Source organism: Xiphias gladius, chromosome 11 (genome assembly GCF_016859285.1).
Source record: "Xiphias gladius isolate SHS-SW01 ecotype Sanya breed wild chromosome 11, ASM1685928v1, whole genome shotgun sequence".
Taxonomy (NCBI): domain Eukaryota; kingdom Metazoa; phylum Chordata; class Actinopteri; order Istiophoriformes; family Xiphiidae; genus Xiphias; species Xiphias gladius.
The window spans coordinates 10,127,962-10,143,460 of record NC_053410.1 but is presented as its reverse complement, the minus strand read 5'-3'; the positions used below and the strand labels follow the sequence as shown (position 1 = coordinate 10,143,460).

At 40.9% G+C, this 15,499-nt stretch overlaps 1 protein-coding gene and 1 long non-coding RNA gene across 7 annotated transcripts in view; one reads left to right on the top strand and one right to left on the bottom strand.

The window, feature by feature from the left end:
• Positions 1-3,392: 3,392 nt before the first annotated feature.
• The window catches only part of rgs7a (regulator of G protein signaling 7a), a 50,105-nt gene continuing 37,998 nt past the window's right edge, over positions 3,393-15,499 (top strand). For all 6 annotated transcript variants that reach the window (XM_040139302.1, XM_040139305.1, XM_040139303.1 and 3 more), the window contains exon 1: positions 3,393-3,470. In XM_040139302.1, coding sequence (XP_039995236.1) covers positions 3,393-3,470 — 78 coding nt within the window. The remainder of the gene's footprint in view (positions 3,471-15,499) is intronic.
• On the bottom strand, positions 9,957-12,116 carry LOC120796442. The gene is made up of 3 exons (XR_005708383.1): positions 12,016-12,116; positions 10,300-10,379; positions 9,957-10,042 (listed from the first exon to the last, which is right to left on the bottom strand). It is a non-coding gene; the product is annotated as an uncharacterized LOC120796442 (long non-coding RNA).

The following is a 15,499-nucleotide window of genomic DNA, read 5'->3' as shown; positions in this document are numbered from 1 at the left end:
ATCAGAGGATGAGAAAACAAGGAAAATAATTCAAAGAGAGAATGAATTATGTACATCCGTTGACTTGGTATCCCCCGAGGCTGTAACATCTATTGCTGTTTGGCTTGGTAAGCAATTATCCCCACAGAATTTTATATAAACAGATCCATGATGGTTATACATTATCTTAATTCTTGTGTCGCAGCTCACGGGGAAACTGAGTCGACTGAATGTTTAGGTCCATCTTACAGAGAGCCTAAGTTCTGAGAGAGCAAAGGAGATAGGGAGGACAGAAGATAAATAAACTTACAGACACATACATTACATAGGGAGAAAGAGCACATCTGTCATCTGTCATGCCTGGACTGCTGCATATCTCAAAGCCACAGATTGGAGCAAATTAAGAGATTTTCTCTTCATTCATTTATCTCCGCAGAACTGGATGCATTGAATCACAGAAACTCGTAGATGATTTATAACATTTTCTTATATTTGCAGTCAGTGTCTGACACAGTTTCATGGAACTTCCTGTAAAATGCAAATGCTGAATTTGAATTAAATACCTTATCTTATGCAGGTGAATGAGTAATTTTAAGCTCTTCTGCACACCCAAAACTATTCATTTTAATGAAATGAGATGTTATTTTATTTCCATCTCAAAATAACAAAGAAAGGAAGAAGGCCGAAACAAAAGTTTGGGCACCCTGGATGGTCAGTACTTAGTAACACCCCCTTACGCAAGTATCCCAGGTAGTAAATGTTTTTTGTAGCCAGCTAAGAGTCTTTCGGGTTCTTATTAGGGGGATTTTTTCCCATTTTTCCTTGCAAAACGCAGGACACTGTGAAGGCCATGGCAAAACCTTCAGCTTGCGCTTCTTGAGGTAGTCCATTGTTGATTTTGAGGTGTGCTTAGGATTATCATCCAGTTGTATAAACCATCCTCTTTTCATCTACAGCTCTTTTACAGACGTCTAATGTTTACTCCCACAATTCTCTAATATTTATTTGAATCCATTATTTACTCTATCAGGCGAATATTCCCTGTGCCTTTGGCCGAAATTCAAGCCCAAAGCATGATGGATCCACCCCTGTGCTTAACAGTTGGAGAGGTCTTCTTTTCATGAAATTCTGCACCCTTTTTTCTCCAAACATAACTTTGCTCACTGTGGCCAAAAAGTTCTATTTTAACTTAACTCCACAGAACTTGTTTCCAAAATGCATCAAACTGGTTTAGATGTTACTCTGCAAACTTCTGATGCTGAATTATTTGGTAAGGATGCAGGAAAGGTTTTCTTCTGATAATATTTGTGCTAGTGTCACTGCAGAGTAGAACGTGACCTCAACCAGACTTCAACTTGACCTACACCATTCCTGTTATATGTCATTTTTTAATTACATTGCAAACTGAGGAAATGGCTACCTGAAAACACTTTACTATCTTCTTATAGCCTTCTCCTGCCTTGTGGTATCAATTATTTTAATTTTCAGAGTGCCAGGCAGCTGCTTAGAGGAGCCCATGACTACTGATTGCTGCGACAAGGTTTAAGGAGTCAGAGTATTTGTAAAGCTTTGAAATTTGCATCAATTGGCCTTTTAAGTAAGTAAAAGTCATGCATTCAAAATGTAACTTTAAAGTTTCAAAGTACTATCATGAAAATGAACTGAAAGTACATAAAAGTAACACCGCACATGCAAAATGATCTCAGTGTTATATTACTATAAATAATTGGATTATTATTAGTGATGCATTAACATGTAGGCCAAAGTGTAACTACCTCAGTACGTGAGTAAATGTACTTAGTTATTTTCCACTGTTGATTAAGGCATAATTGACCAATTTACCAAGACTAAACTGTATCCCATCACGTTCAACCCCGCTGTGTTATAGGCTACATATTCAAGGCAGTTTCTCCTCTTGGTTCAGAAAAAGCAAAATCGAAATCTGTGCGATATTTTGTCCATTTGATAAAACATGAATATACTGCAAGTCTCTTCTATCATGGCAGCAGCTTTCAGAACGGGCACACCACTGCAGTGGATAGCAGTACAATTTGAGAAGGAAAAATAGCTGTATGTCTCCAAAACGGGTTGTAATTTATTCCTCACACGCGATTGGTCCTGGATCGATGCGCGTTCCAGGCGCTCCGAGGCGGCGCGCCCGTGCTTCTGAGCATCATTTCGCGAAGAGGAAAGGGGAGACAGAGACAGAGAAGCTGTAAAACACCAAGTGTCCACCGAATGTCTGCCTCTCCACGTTGCCAATGAATAATCCTCGCATTCCTATGTCTGCCAGTTGACATACTGAACGCGAAGGACCAGGCTTCCACCTCTGCAGGGATTCAGGAGTCCTATAGCGGGCTGCGCGTTTTTTCAGGTAAGCCCCCCCCCCCCCCTCCCCTCCCCTGCCCTCCCCTCCCCTCCTCCTCCTTCTCCTCCTGTGACCGACGTCGCTGTGTTGTCTGTGTATTTACGCGCTATTCGTGATTAAGAAGAGGGACGAGAACGGGCGCGGGCGTTTTGCGGTGGCTGTCCAAGGTGCTGAAACGGGGCAGTGGCTCGTGGTAAGAAAAACACAGTATAGTACAGCTAACGGCCTCACGTTAAGAGCGGGTTACATGACTTCGCTGTTTGCAGGCTATAGCCTATTTAGTGTTACAGACCAAACCTCCCGAGGACGTCGCGTGAGTGTCCTACGGGGACGAAGAAATGATGAAACTGCAACGTGCAGAAGATGTCTGTTACATCTGCACAGTCCTGCACGTTCTGGCCAATGGTTGCTCTGTCCGAATAGATGCCTCTAAGCTGCATTGTAGAGTAGCCTACCTCCTCCAGGGTCGGTGGGTTGTTTTACTCCATTTACCGTTGGCAGGGTCCGTGTCTTCACCTCACCTTGTTTTGCCAATGCAATCTTAGAATGCATCTACAGTAAGTGCCATGGAGGAGAAGATTGCTGCAGAATCCCCTGATGTCAACAAACAGTTAAAGGTTGTCACTGTTTTAGACCCTGTTTTTATGTGCACAATGAATCCATCCGAGAAAAGAGTGATCGTAGCCCCACATGGTATCTATCATTGCCCCTCAGGTTGAACTTTGGCCCCATTCACTGGGAATTCAAACTATACCAGTAACCATACCCTCTGCAAAATCAGCGCCCCTTCTTAAAAAAATGTCCTTGTCGAGACCTTGTGAAATGCAGACACGTGTAGCCAAACCGGACAAACATCTGTTCCGTGTGGAAATGTCAAATATGATGAAAGATGATCCAGGCCACAAGTTATGTAAATTGTTCGATTCTTGGCAAGGTAAGGGCACGTCACGTTCAAGCTCCATTGTTCTTCTGATGGACCAAAATATCACTTCTGTCCACAACAGGAGCACCTGACATTTCCTGTGGCAGATTTACTTACTGGATCATGGCACAGACCAACAGCGGTGGGCAGGGAACCAACGGGGTAGCGGATGAGTCCCCCAACATGATAGTGTACAGAAAGGTAAGGCAGCTGCTATTTTTAGTCTGCACGTGTGTGTGTGTTGGTGAGTGTGTGTGTGCGTGTCCCTCTCTTGAATCAATTTACTTGATGATGAGCTGTGGAATGGAGTTTGCTAATACTAATGGCAAGACAGTGTTCTTGTGCCATGGTTGATTTAGGGTTGTAATGCTACATCAGCTTGATGAGAGCATGGAGAGAACATGCAATTTTTCTCTCACAACATATATGACGTGCAATGTAGATTCAGAGCATGCCTACACCCATGTACAAACACACACCCACGCACACGCACACACACACACACACACACACACACACGCACGCACGGTGAAACCCCTGACATGCATGCACACATTTTCCAGTTAAACCATCAGTTTTTATTGCTAACGTGTTGGAGGATGGATTTTTAACTGACTTACATTAATGGAGCCCAAAGGAAGCCAAAGGCGTTTTAATCATTGTTCATTACACTGCTAGTGGTGTATTTCTTCACTGTTAAATCTGTTACTATAGTAGAGAATTGGGAAAAAGGAGGTGCATGTAATGGTCCACTGCTGAAACACCTTAATCCAGCACTGCTCCAGACATCAAATGGATTAATTAAATAAAAATCTGCAGGGAAGATAACATTTGTTTACTTTGAGGCTTGAGGTCCAATTATATTTTCTTATACAAACTTTAACACATGTAGTGGGAAATATAGATATACGAGGGTATGTGCACTGCTTTGGTTGTAATATTTTCTTCTCCCTGCACAAAAAAAGCTTAATTTAAGATTAACCTACAAATAAGCCATTTAGAAAATTGCTTTTGCTACCATCAGGAGAGGCCTCTGTTCCCTGGTGGCACTGCTATTGTCTAATAGCCAGAGTTTTTTTCTTATCTGTTCAAGTATAAACCATGAGGTATATGTTGTACTTCCTGCACTTAAAATCCAATGTCTAATTCACTTAACCTAATTATCATCATTCCCTAGTTAAGTGCAGCTGGATTCTAGCTTATGGTGTCTTGCAAATGTATCAAACATCTAAAGTATCACACCAGAACAGCAACAGCTGTGTGTCTGTGAACGTAACGTTGCCTGATGGGCAGTGGAATGTCTTACTTCCATCTCAGATTGCACCAATGAAGTGATTATTTTCTCATCTTACTTGTGGATGACTCAGCCATTGAGTGAATTTCTTCATTTCATTCTTTTTACCCTTCGGCGAATGCTCCCATTCCATCTGCGACAGCTTCTGCACACCAGGAAGAGGATACGCTTAGCATGATATCATAGATTGACGGCCGTTTATAGCACTCACAGCGTGTTAGGCAATATTACTACCAGTGTGGGACAAGATTTGCTGGAACTGTCGTTATGCTTGTAGCAGAAACGATTGCTTGTGTTTTTTCTCTAAGTCACAATTTTCAGGATCTTCCCAAAGCAAGACACCAAGCTTGTAAACTAGATTGTTCATAAAGTAGGCCAAAATATTGAGGGTAATGGACATGAATGAATGTGACTGGTTTTGTCATTCCCTGTAAGTTTTATTTGTGGAGACAGTGGATGAAATCATGTCTGTAATTGAATTTCATTTTAATATGGAACAGTATCAAATATGCTAAGGCATGAAAACTAGTTGCATCCCGTGTAAGAGCATCAAATATTGACCTGAGGTCTTTCTAGTTATTCAATTACATGTGACATCTCTTCCTTTCTCCTGCTATTGATCTGAAGGTCCAGCTTTTTCCGAGCATGCCATTAAGGATCTGTTGCAAATAAGGAAAACATCCTTAGGCTATGTGTATATTTTACAGTTTTTTACCTTCAAAAACCAGACTTAAATATTGTTTCTTTATTTCTCCAAAATTAGGAAGCAAGAATGAGTTTCGATTTAAGAAGCTGTTTGTTCTCAAATGTTTGGTCAGATTAATATCTTAGTCATATATATATCATGCATCATCCAATTCTTCACTTCTCACCACTTGACCACACATGGCCACAGCTTGGCACTGTATACTGACTGACCTAGATACACTGCAGAATGAAAGGACATGGTGAAGGCAGCGAGGATGAAATCGTGTTTCTTGAGTGGGTTTAACTCAAACTGCAATTGAAAGAGCACTGTCTGTAGACATGTGGATACCGCCAGGATGAACAGGTGCCCCCAATGCTTTTCAGATGGAGATGACTTGGCAGAGGTGTTGCAACCCACACTGACTGGGCCGCGCTAAGATGAGCTGAATTCTCAAGTGGAAAACATGCTTTAATGTTCTGTTTTGCTGCTCAGACCTCGTGTGCATCAATATCGTAAATACACAGTGGAAACGCTTCATAAAATGTTGATATTGAGCCCACGGTCAAATCTACCTGATAGTTGACAGTGTTCTAGTAGCGTATAGTAGCAGAAGGATTATGTAATTTCGGCAGAGGAAGTTTAATGGTTGAGGACAGCAGATAGTGGTTTGATTGTGTTTCCACTGGGAGCATAACTACATCCTTTTCACTCTCTCCATCTTTCTTTCTCTCTGGCCCATCCACCCCTCCGCTCCTGTCATTAATGTCTAATGAAAATGGATAGGCGAGCTGAGGTGTTGACCTGCCTGCTGTGGAGATGTGTGCAGAGATGTCTGTTTTCCTCAAGGACACATGCACACAAGCACCTCGTTTGAATGCATACGGCATTGTTTGAATGCATACAGCATTCAAACGGTTACATGCGCAGAAAACACATGCACAAACACACACAGCTCTCTTTATGCTAAACAGATTTACTGGCAACAGTCGCTGGTGACCCGGAAAATTTCATCACTCACTGTAAGAATCCAATTAAGATAATAAAAAGTAATATGTCACAACTCTTCAAGTTTATCAAGAAATGCCAATAAAATGTTTAGCAGATTGATTTGATGGCTAAGCGTCTAAAAGGCTTTGTGATATCTTGCTGCTCAAAAATTCGCCATGTCAGGCTTATATCATCAAGCACACCATAGTGTATGCATATGCGTGTGTGTTTTTCATGCTCGCTCACATGTGTGCGCCGTGAATAATGCTGTGATGCCTGTGTGAGCTTTTGTGTATGCTGTATGTAGGGCAAATGTTGCTAAGAGTCCTGAATTTTTTATGCGAGCCTAAAACAGCTCTGGCGAAGTTCATAGCCACTCAGGATGAGGAGGGAACATCTTCTCTCACCAGCCAGAGCTTTGAGTGTGTTCGTGATTGTGTTTGTGTCTCTATGTATGCGTCTGTGTGGGAGAGTGTGTGTGCTATTTCTAATTAAGTGAGAGGTAAGAAAGAGGAGACAAAATGTATATATATTAGAAAAATCAGATTTAACATACAGTATAGACAGAGAAATTAAAATATTGATGTTTTCTCTACATTCATTTCATCCTCAGAAAGTGAAAATCTATAGCACGCAGCAGTCTCTTAGGACTTTCTTTAGTCAGTGAAAAAAATCTTAAAATGACTGTAGACACAGTTTATAATCTCCAAACTGAAATCGGGTCATATACAAGGCACCCACCTTTAGAACCTCATGTGTTCTCATACATTTTTACACATTTCCCCTTGGAAATAGCACAGTATTTTATTTTTTCTCCGTCGCAAGTTTCCTTTTGCACAAGAGAAAATGTGAGATATTTCTTGATTGGAAACCACCCCATATCAAGAAATATACCACATAAAAGTGACAAAAAAGTTCGTCCCCAGCAGTTATTTGTCTTGAAATGTAAAAATGTAATGATCCACAAGTGACAAAATATCAAATCAGCTGATTTGCCTTACAAGATTAGTAGATTTTCCAGTAGTTTCTACAAAAATTAGATTTTTAGGACTCCATATAGGATAAAATAAATAGTTAAGATTACCCTTTTTTGGCAGTATACTGTAACAACTGGAGTCTGATCTTCCTCTGTGGTGTAGTATCTGACAGCTGAGGCACCAGCCCACTCTTATTTACATCTAAGCTGCTGACGGCATCCAGTAATTGTTCTTCCAGAAGCCACTTTGGCTTCTGTCTCTGTGCAGAGCCATTAATCCTGTACTGTATGTTTATTGTTTTTTTTCTGCTCTGATTTTTCCCAATGAGCACATACAACATTGCATCACACTGTTATTGTTATCTTCAGTAGATGTGGGAGAGTGTGAGGATCTGTTTTACGTTGTGGTGCTTACATGAATGTCAGTACCGTGTATCTTTGAAGTAACTAGTCCCTGGTGAAACTTGTAGATTATAATGATGCATTATGAGTGTATGAGTCTGTGGTTCGTACTATTCCCAATGTCAGATAATGGAATTTAAAACCTCACATTAAATATAATTATCATTACTTTTATGTCATGTTCAGGCAGCTATGTAGGCATTGTAGATCTTAGATGTAGAAAGATTATTCAATTTCTTTGGGGGCTTTCCTTATTATAGCATTCTCTGTGTGTTTTCAGCTTCAGGGAATTTCGTCCTTCACACTTTTGAAAAGGGAGTAGATGCTACACCGTGAGATTTGAACCATTTCCCCTTAGTGTGACTTAGTAGTGAAGTAATGAACGAACAGAAATAACAAACAGGACAAAGGTATTAGTGCATGCTATTGATTTGTCAGTTGATTAAGTGGTTGTGTACAAGAGATCATTTTGCTGGAACAAGACTTTCCCTCTCCTCTGCATCACTGCAACACAGCACTAAGAAGTAATGTATCTGTTAAACTCACACTATCTCAGCCTGCCCTGTTATCTATATAATTTCCCCACCATCCTACATTGGTCATGAGTCATAAAGGAGAGGGAACTGAATACATTTTCAGCTTTTCCTCAGTTAAGAGAAACGTACTGCCGGTCTCCCTCAATCTGCAATCAAAAGATCAGTAAGACTGGGAGAAAGAGGGAGAGAGAGGATGAGGTGGGATGATCTATAATTGCCAGATCAGAGAGAAATCTTTGTGTGTGAAATAGGGCTCTTTGTATGTCAGCTTGCCAGCCAGGCGATTTCTCTTCCTTTGTATGAAAACATGCATGTTCTTTTATGCACACACTGCTGAGGGGATGTGTGGTTGTTTGGCAGACGCTGTTGGATGGAAAATTGGTATTTATGGGTTTGTTCTAATCCATTTTGCCTGTATTTGCTGACATCAATAGCTTAACGCCAATTAGAGGGGCTGACATTCCTGACACATGCTACAGTTGATAGCACTGTAGTTCTGGTATCTCGTCATACTACTGGAGGCTAAAATAATCCACCCGGCCATGCTTCATATTTTCACAGTGCAATGTATAACCGATAAATTCCACGAATACCATAAGTGACTGGAGGCTTCCTTATTAAAACCAAATCGAGAATGTGTACAGTACAGTTTATTTGGGTAGTTCATTCTCCTCAGTCCTACTTTTTGTCTTCAAAGTGACAATATAAAATGACAAGAATAAACAGAGCAAGGCATACAGAGAATATATGAAGAGTAGGTGGCGCTATCAGAGGCAAATTATAACTGTTACTGTATCTTTTACCACATCTGAGCACTCATTAGTTCTGTCTTTGTTAGTTTATCAATTAGTCAACATTACTGGTTATTGACACTCTGTAACTAATTGCATAGAATTACTTTAATATAGTTTTCACTATTTTGCAATACTAAAACTGTTTTTTTTTATGCATTTTGTTCTTGCATTATGTTTTAGCAGAAAAAACATTGAAGTTACTACAGTATTTGAAGAATTTGAAAAATTTGGACTTTGGTACCCCCCTGTGGCATTATCCCAAAATGACACTGTGGCACGTCGAAATGCCATAAACAGAAATAATTTAGGTGCTTCCACACAGGTGCACTGCATGGTACAATTCAGAAATGAACATCCCATCATGCTCTGTGGCATATGGAAAAATGCTTAGCAGGCCCAGTTGATTCTGATTTTGTATCAAGATGGCGAGAGGAAAGATCTAAATGCTTTGAAAGAAGGTTCATTGTTAGGGCACGGATGGCAGGGGCTTCATTCACAGACTGCTCAACTGGCTAGTTGAGCCGGTTGAGCAATAGGAACAGTGACTAAAATGACATCTGCATTCAGAGCCAAAGGAAAGACATCCGTAAATAGGGTCAGGAAATAGTGGTCGACACCATATTCTTCATAAGTGGTCAAGTGCATGTGTGGCGTACACCAAGGGAATGGTACAGAATGAATGCTTGACCCCTTACAAGGAGAGGATCAGGTGGCTTTCTTAGAGGGAAAGGTCACTGCAAATCAATACAGAGTTGTTCTGAGTGATCACCTTTATCCTATGATGAAACGTTTTATCCTGAGGGGAGTGGTCTCTTCCAGGATGATAATACCCCCAGCCGTAGGGCACGAGGGGTCACTGAATGGTTTGATGAGTATGAAAATGATGTGAATCATATGCGATGGCCTTCGCAGTCACCAGATCTCAACCCAGTTGAACACCTGTGGGAGATTTTGGACCGTCGTGTTAGACGGCGCTCTCCACCACCATCCTTAAAACACCAAATGAGGGAATATCTTTTGGAAGAATGGTGTTCATCCCTCCAGTAGAGGTCCAGAGACTTGAAGAATCAATGCCAATGCCATCTCCTGACTCAGTCTTCATATTAACAAACAGATATAAGAGTGGTATCAATGTTCTCATCTACAATTAACTATTTCCCTTAAGTAGGGTTCATTTCATGCAACCTGGCTGACAGCACTAAATGATTCTGGTTTTCCAGAATCAAATGCTTATACATTTTGTATGAACATAAATTGTTATTGCACATTAGTTGCGTATGTTCAGAATCATAGAAGACAAAATTGTATTCTTGGAACACAAAGTCAAAAATGATGTTGCTTGATGTGGCTTACCTTGCACCGCAAGGGTAGTCACTGAAGTAGAGAAGAAATGATTTATTACTGAACTTCAGTGGATGATGGTTTGGGTTGCTCTGTGAAGACAGTGAAAAGATACTTAGGCCTGTCTTGCTCTAAGCTCTCCCCTATGTATGTGTCTGCCACAGCTGAAGTCTTTAGTCTTGTCTGTTAGGGTTATATAAGGGTCTAAAGAAGCCCGGGCATTAAGATAGAGGCTGACTCAGGCCTCTCCTCTGTCTGGTCACTTAATACCAGTTCAACATTAGAGAAGATTTGAGGAGAACCCCGGCCAGAGTTGTGAACGAACCCTCTACCATCTCAAGGGTGATGGGAACAGAGATGCTCAGTTAGGACAAGAGAGAGGAGAAGAGGAGAAAATGAAAGGGATAACACATAGAGGGAAACAGACAGTGGGACAGTTTTATCTGATCCTTCGCTGTATTTCTTTGTATTCATCACACACTGGGCATGTGTCTGTGCGTCAGTCCAAAACATCTACGTATGTGTCCTTATTCTCTACTTGTTTATATCTCTGTCCCTCCTCTCCTGATCCTCCATCTCTACATACACCCTCTGCATCTCAACTGTGTCGATGCCGTCTCTACCTCTAACGCACTCACTGGCTTTTTGTGGTGACGGTTCACTCCTTCCCACACACTATCAATATTGTAGAAAATCCCGCTTGCCTGTTTGTCTCTTTGTCTTGATGTGTTAGACGTTGTCTTATTGTTTATCGTAGAAACTTGGTATCCTGTATGCTTCTCATTTTTCAGTTGTATCCCTTTCAAATATCCTAACTTCAAGTTACATTTAGCCTAGAGTAAGTGATTACTTGTCATACACTTTAACACAGAACCAAGGCATTATCTTTCTTGCCTGCTGTGGCATAAATCAGATCGATCATACGTAAACACTGTAAAAATGGTACTGTTAACATGTACTGGTGTTTTTTTTTGGCACTGTACATACAATTTTGGTTTTGAAGCATCAGCTTTAATAAACAGACAACAGATCCGTTATGTGAAACATTACGACACAACCACCTAATTTCTGAAAAAATTAAGTTTTTTGAAAATGTCAGTGCTTCTTGAATTAATGGTTACAGCCATTAAAATATCCTGCCAAAGGAAAATAAAATAATTGGAGAAATGCCGTTTGCCAAAAACAACCACTGTATATTTCATAGCAGCCTCAAATCTTTGCCAAAGCTAAAATCATATTTGCATGTCAAGAGCCTTCAAAAGTAAACAGAAATACGAAATCTTGTTATCTTCTCCAGAGAGAATTTCATGCATTACCTTCCTTCTCTGCAGTGTATTTGGGAGCTTGAAGCAAGCATATTGTCTTTCTGCAAAACATCCTTTCACTTTTCTCTCTCTCCCTCTCTCTGTCTCTCTGTGTCTAGACTTGTGAAAACATTTCTCTTGGTCCCGACTTTTTCATCCCAGTTTCCCTCACTGTCTGTCTTGTGCGCTGGTGTTCACACTTTGCCCTCTTCATTTCTATCTCTTTTATCCCCCCCCCGGCTCATTCTCCCCTCCCACACTCATGGCCTCCTTTGTTCAGTTTCAGGCCTTTGATGTTTTTCATATACTTGCAATATCACACTAACTTTCTCTCTTTGTCTCTCTTGCGCTCACCCTAACACACGCATGCAGTCTCACTCTCTTTCTACATCCCCCGCCCCCTCCCCAGTATTTGGTTCCTTACCTGTGAAGCATCCATCCACCTCTGTCTCTCTGGCCCCTCCTTTCACATCCCTCACCTCTCTTTGAAGTCATCAGAGCCCTACTCAGAGCCCATGCCACTCCAGTCAGCTTTTATCCTCACACAGAGAAAAAGAGAGGAATGTATTTAGACCCTGCTGGAGCACAGTCATCTCTCCTCCTGTGTGAAATGATTCACTCGTGACTCATAGCTTCATTGGGAAATCTCTCTAAACAAACAACCATTGGATGTGGCATTTTCTATCCAAATTGACTGGAACTGTAACTGAGAGTGCTGCCCTGATTGTCCCTCTGCAGCTCAGTGCCTCTCTCAACAATGAGGAGTCGTTCTCCCAGAAGCAATCATGTCTCAGTGATTAGCTTGCATTGACTAAGTGCCATTGCACAAATCTAATACCAACGAAATACTAAAAGTCAAATCCAAAGCGCACATTTTCATATATTTGAGACATTCATTTCATTTGCCAAACAGACAAAGACACACCTTTGTCTAAAACTGCACTTTCTCAAGTCTGCATCTGACAGACACACACAAAAACACTCAGCTTGCAGGTTGTAGTGTGCTGAACAGTTTCCACCTGCAGCCTACTGAGGCTCACAGCTTCACACCATTAGTTCAGCTTAGCAATCACAGCCATCCACAGTACAGCCTAGTCTATAAACCTCGCGCGCCATCTTGACTCATCCTGCTGCTCCCTCTTTCTTGTCTTGTGCCTTTCACTGCTAAAATGTTGCAAAAAAATCATTTACAGCCCTAAACGAAATGTATACATCTTGAATATGCTGGCTATATACATAAGTGTACAATTTAGTGTTTGGGGGTGCACTTGAAAGAATTATGTCAGCTGTAAAAGATGAGGAGGTAAATTAGGATCTTGGTGGAGGAAAATTGGACTCATTAAATGATTTCAAAGTCTTTCTTTCTTGTCCTGGCAGCCATGTAAACACGATGATTAATCACCGCTATTCTGACATACAGTACTTGGCAATGGAAATGCATATTTATATGCATTTCTCGAAAATACATGTGGTTATGATAAGAGCTGTTTTTAGGCATGTTAATGGTGTGGCTCTAAGGATGGAAATGTCGGTCTGTCAGCCAATCCACCACTTTTATCCAGACTGAAATATCTCAGTAACTATTGGATGGATTGCCATGAAAGTTTGTACAAACATCTGTGGTCCCCAGAAGATGCAGTGTAATCGTTTTGGTGCCCCCCCCCCCCCCGACTTTTATTCTAGTGTCATCATCAGGTCAAACATTTTAATTTCTTTAATACTTATACCAAAATATTTGCTAAACTAATTACATTCCCATCAGCCTCAGCTGTACTTTGTACTCGGTAAACACACACCTGCTGGTATGCTGATGGTTGCATTTAGCGGAGAACAGAGCTGCTATACCATGGCTCTAGTCTCCTAGATTGTTTAAAGTGCACTTTTAAAACAATGCTATATATGGTTTTTTTCAGGTATAATATGGCCAATATCTCAAATAAAACCACTCTTCCACTACTTTCATTAAAATTCCTTATCTTGGTAACCGTTATTTTATTCCTCTTGGTTCTCAGACACTGACTCCTGCTGATAGTGTCTCATTTGCTAATTGAAAGATGATATTCCTGTGGACAATGCTGTCTAGAACGGTTGTGCTTTCTCCTGCCCTCTGTTTTGTTTCTGCTGTGGTGGCTGGCGGCTGTTCTGCTGGCATCCCCATGACAACCACACCAGCAGTCTGTCAAATGCTATTATCTCAAACACTTCAACGATGTGTCCAGTAAACCCTTAACTAACAAAGTGACAGAACATGAGTGTGTTTATGTGTGTATATGTGTGTGTGTTTCTGTATTTCTGTGCTAGTCCTTGCATACAGACACTGTAAAGATTGCTGCTCAGTCCATGAAAGCCTGCAGTGCAGTGGCTGAGTTTATAATCATGGATAGAGTTGCATGATTATAGATTAAACGCCAGAAATGAAAGCAGTTAAAATTAGCTCAATCTTGACTTGCTTATAAATGCTGCCTAAATCTGTAAAAATAACAAAGTTTATATGTATAACAATACTGTATAACACCTGGAACCAATGTTGATAATGAGTATTTACCAATACTTTTAAAACTTAAAGAGTAACTGCCTCTTTCTGGTTGATGTTTGAAGTCTGTGGCATCTGTAACCACACCCAACAGTGATGTCACAAGGTACTGACCCACCACCCTTACACTACACTCACTTGCAGCTGCAACAAAGGTCAACAGAAATAGGATTTTCAGCAGGTGTTAAGTTGCTCTTTAAGTACACTTAGCTGCTAATACTAATGTTCCTTTCCTCGAGTAGTATTTTTACTACTTTTTGAACTGTTTATTGCTACTTTTACCTGAAGTATCCAATGACATTGTCCAGCACTGATAACTACAGCATACTGTATATTAGATTCTCTATCTCTTCTCTGCTTGGCCTGTAAATCAGTGAGTGGACATTGTTAATAGTGTTTCTCATCTCCCAGTAAAGCTTCACCACAGATCTCTTTCTTGATGCCTTTGCTGGTCAATGAATAAAATATGTTATCTAAGCCCGAGCTCAGTGAAAAAAGGCAAGGTCAGTTCTAACAATGCATTATGATATGGTGGGAAGGGTCTCTCTGTTCCTTGCAACAGACTGATATGATTTGTTGATATTAGCTTCCCTTCCCTGTAATCAGCAAAGCCGTGGTAATAGAAGAGCTCATACTTGGGCTAGTGAGAGAAGATATGTCAGGGTGAGAATGGATGTACATGATTTAAATCTCCAGATTCTTACAAGATTTGCTATTAATGAAGCTGTCCTGCGTGAATTTATGAACTGTGGCATTTTTGTCCCCGTGGCTTCATTTGCAACATTGCAATCCTCTAAGCTGTACATACACGACAAGTTGACAATATTGTTGCCTCTTGCCAATTATGACATGGTGGTGTACATCCAAACCTAACAGTGAAAAAGTTTTAATTTGACCTCTGTTAATTTAGTGTGGTTCTATTGATTCCCTTCTATCAATGCGAAGCATCAGCATATTAATGGTTTCTACCTGCTGGCGGCCGTTTGAAAGGTTCAACAAAGCCCATCGTCCATCATCTTCATTGCTCCGTAGTTAAAGTGTCACTTACGTCAAAAAGCCTGCCCTTATTGGTTAATTGTCTATCTTGACTGCTGTGTCCTCTAAAGTATGCACGTGTGTGTGTCCTGTCAGACACCCAGTCTTTGCCTTGTCTCTGTTGTGCAGACAGGAGAAGGCAGAAGAATGTCAGCCTGCCAGTATCCAGCTGCTTCTCCCATATTGGTATTCAGGGCACACAGAGCTGTCCTGAGTTTCTGTTGCACGTGCCAAGGAGGAATTTGGGAAATGCGAGGATGGAGAGAGGAGGAAGAGAGGAGTAAGGCCCCCTCTCTCGTGTTATCTGGATCTAAAAATAGACAGCATTCTTTTCTATTCC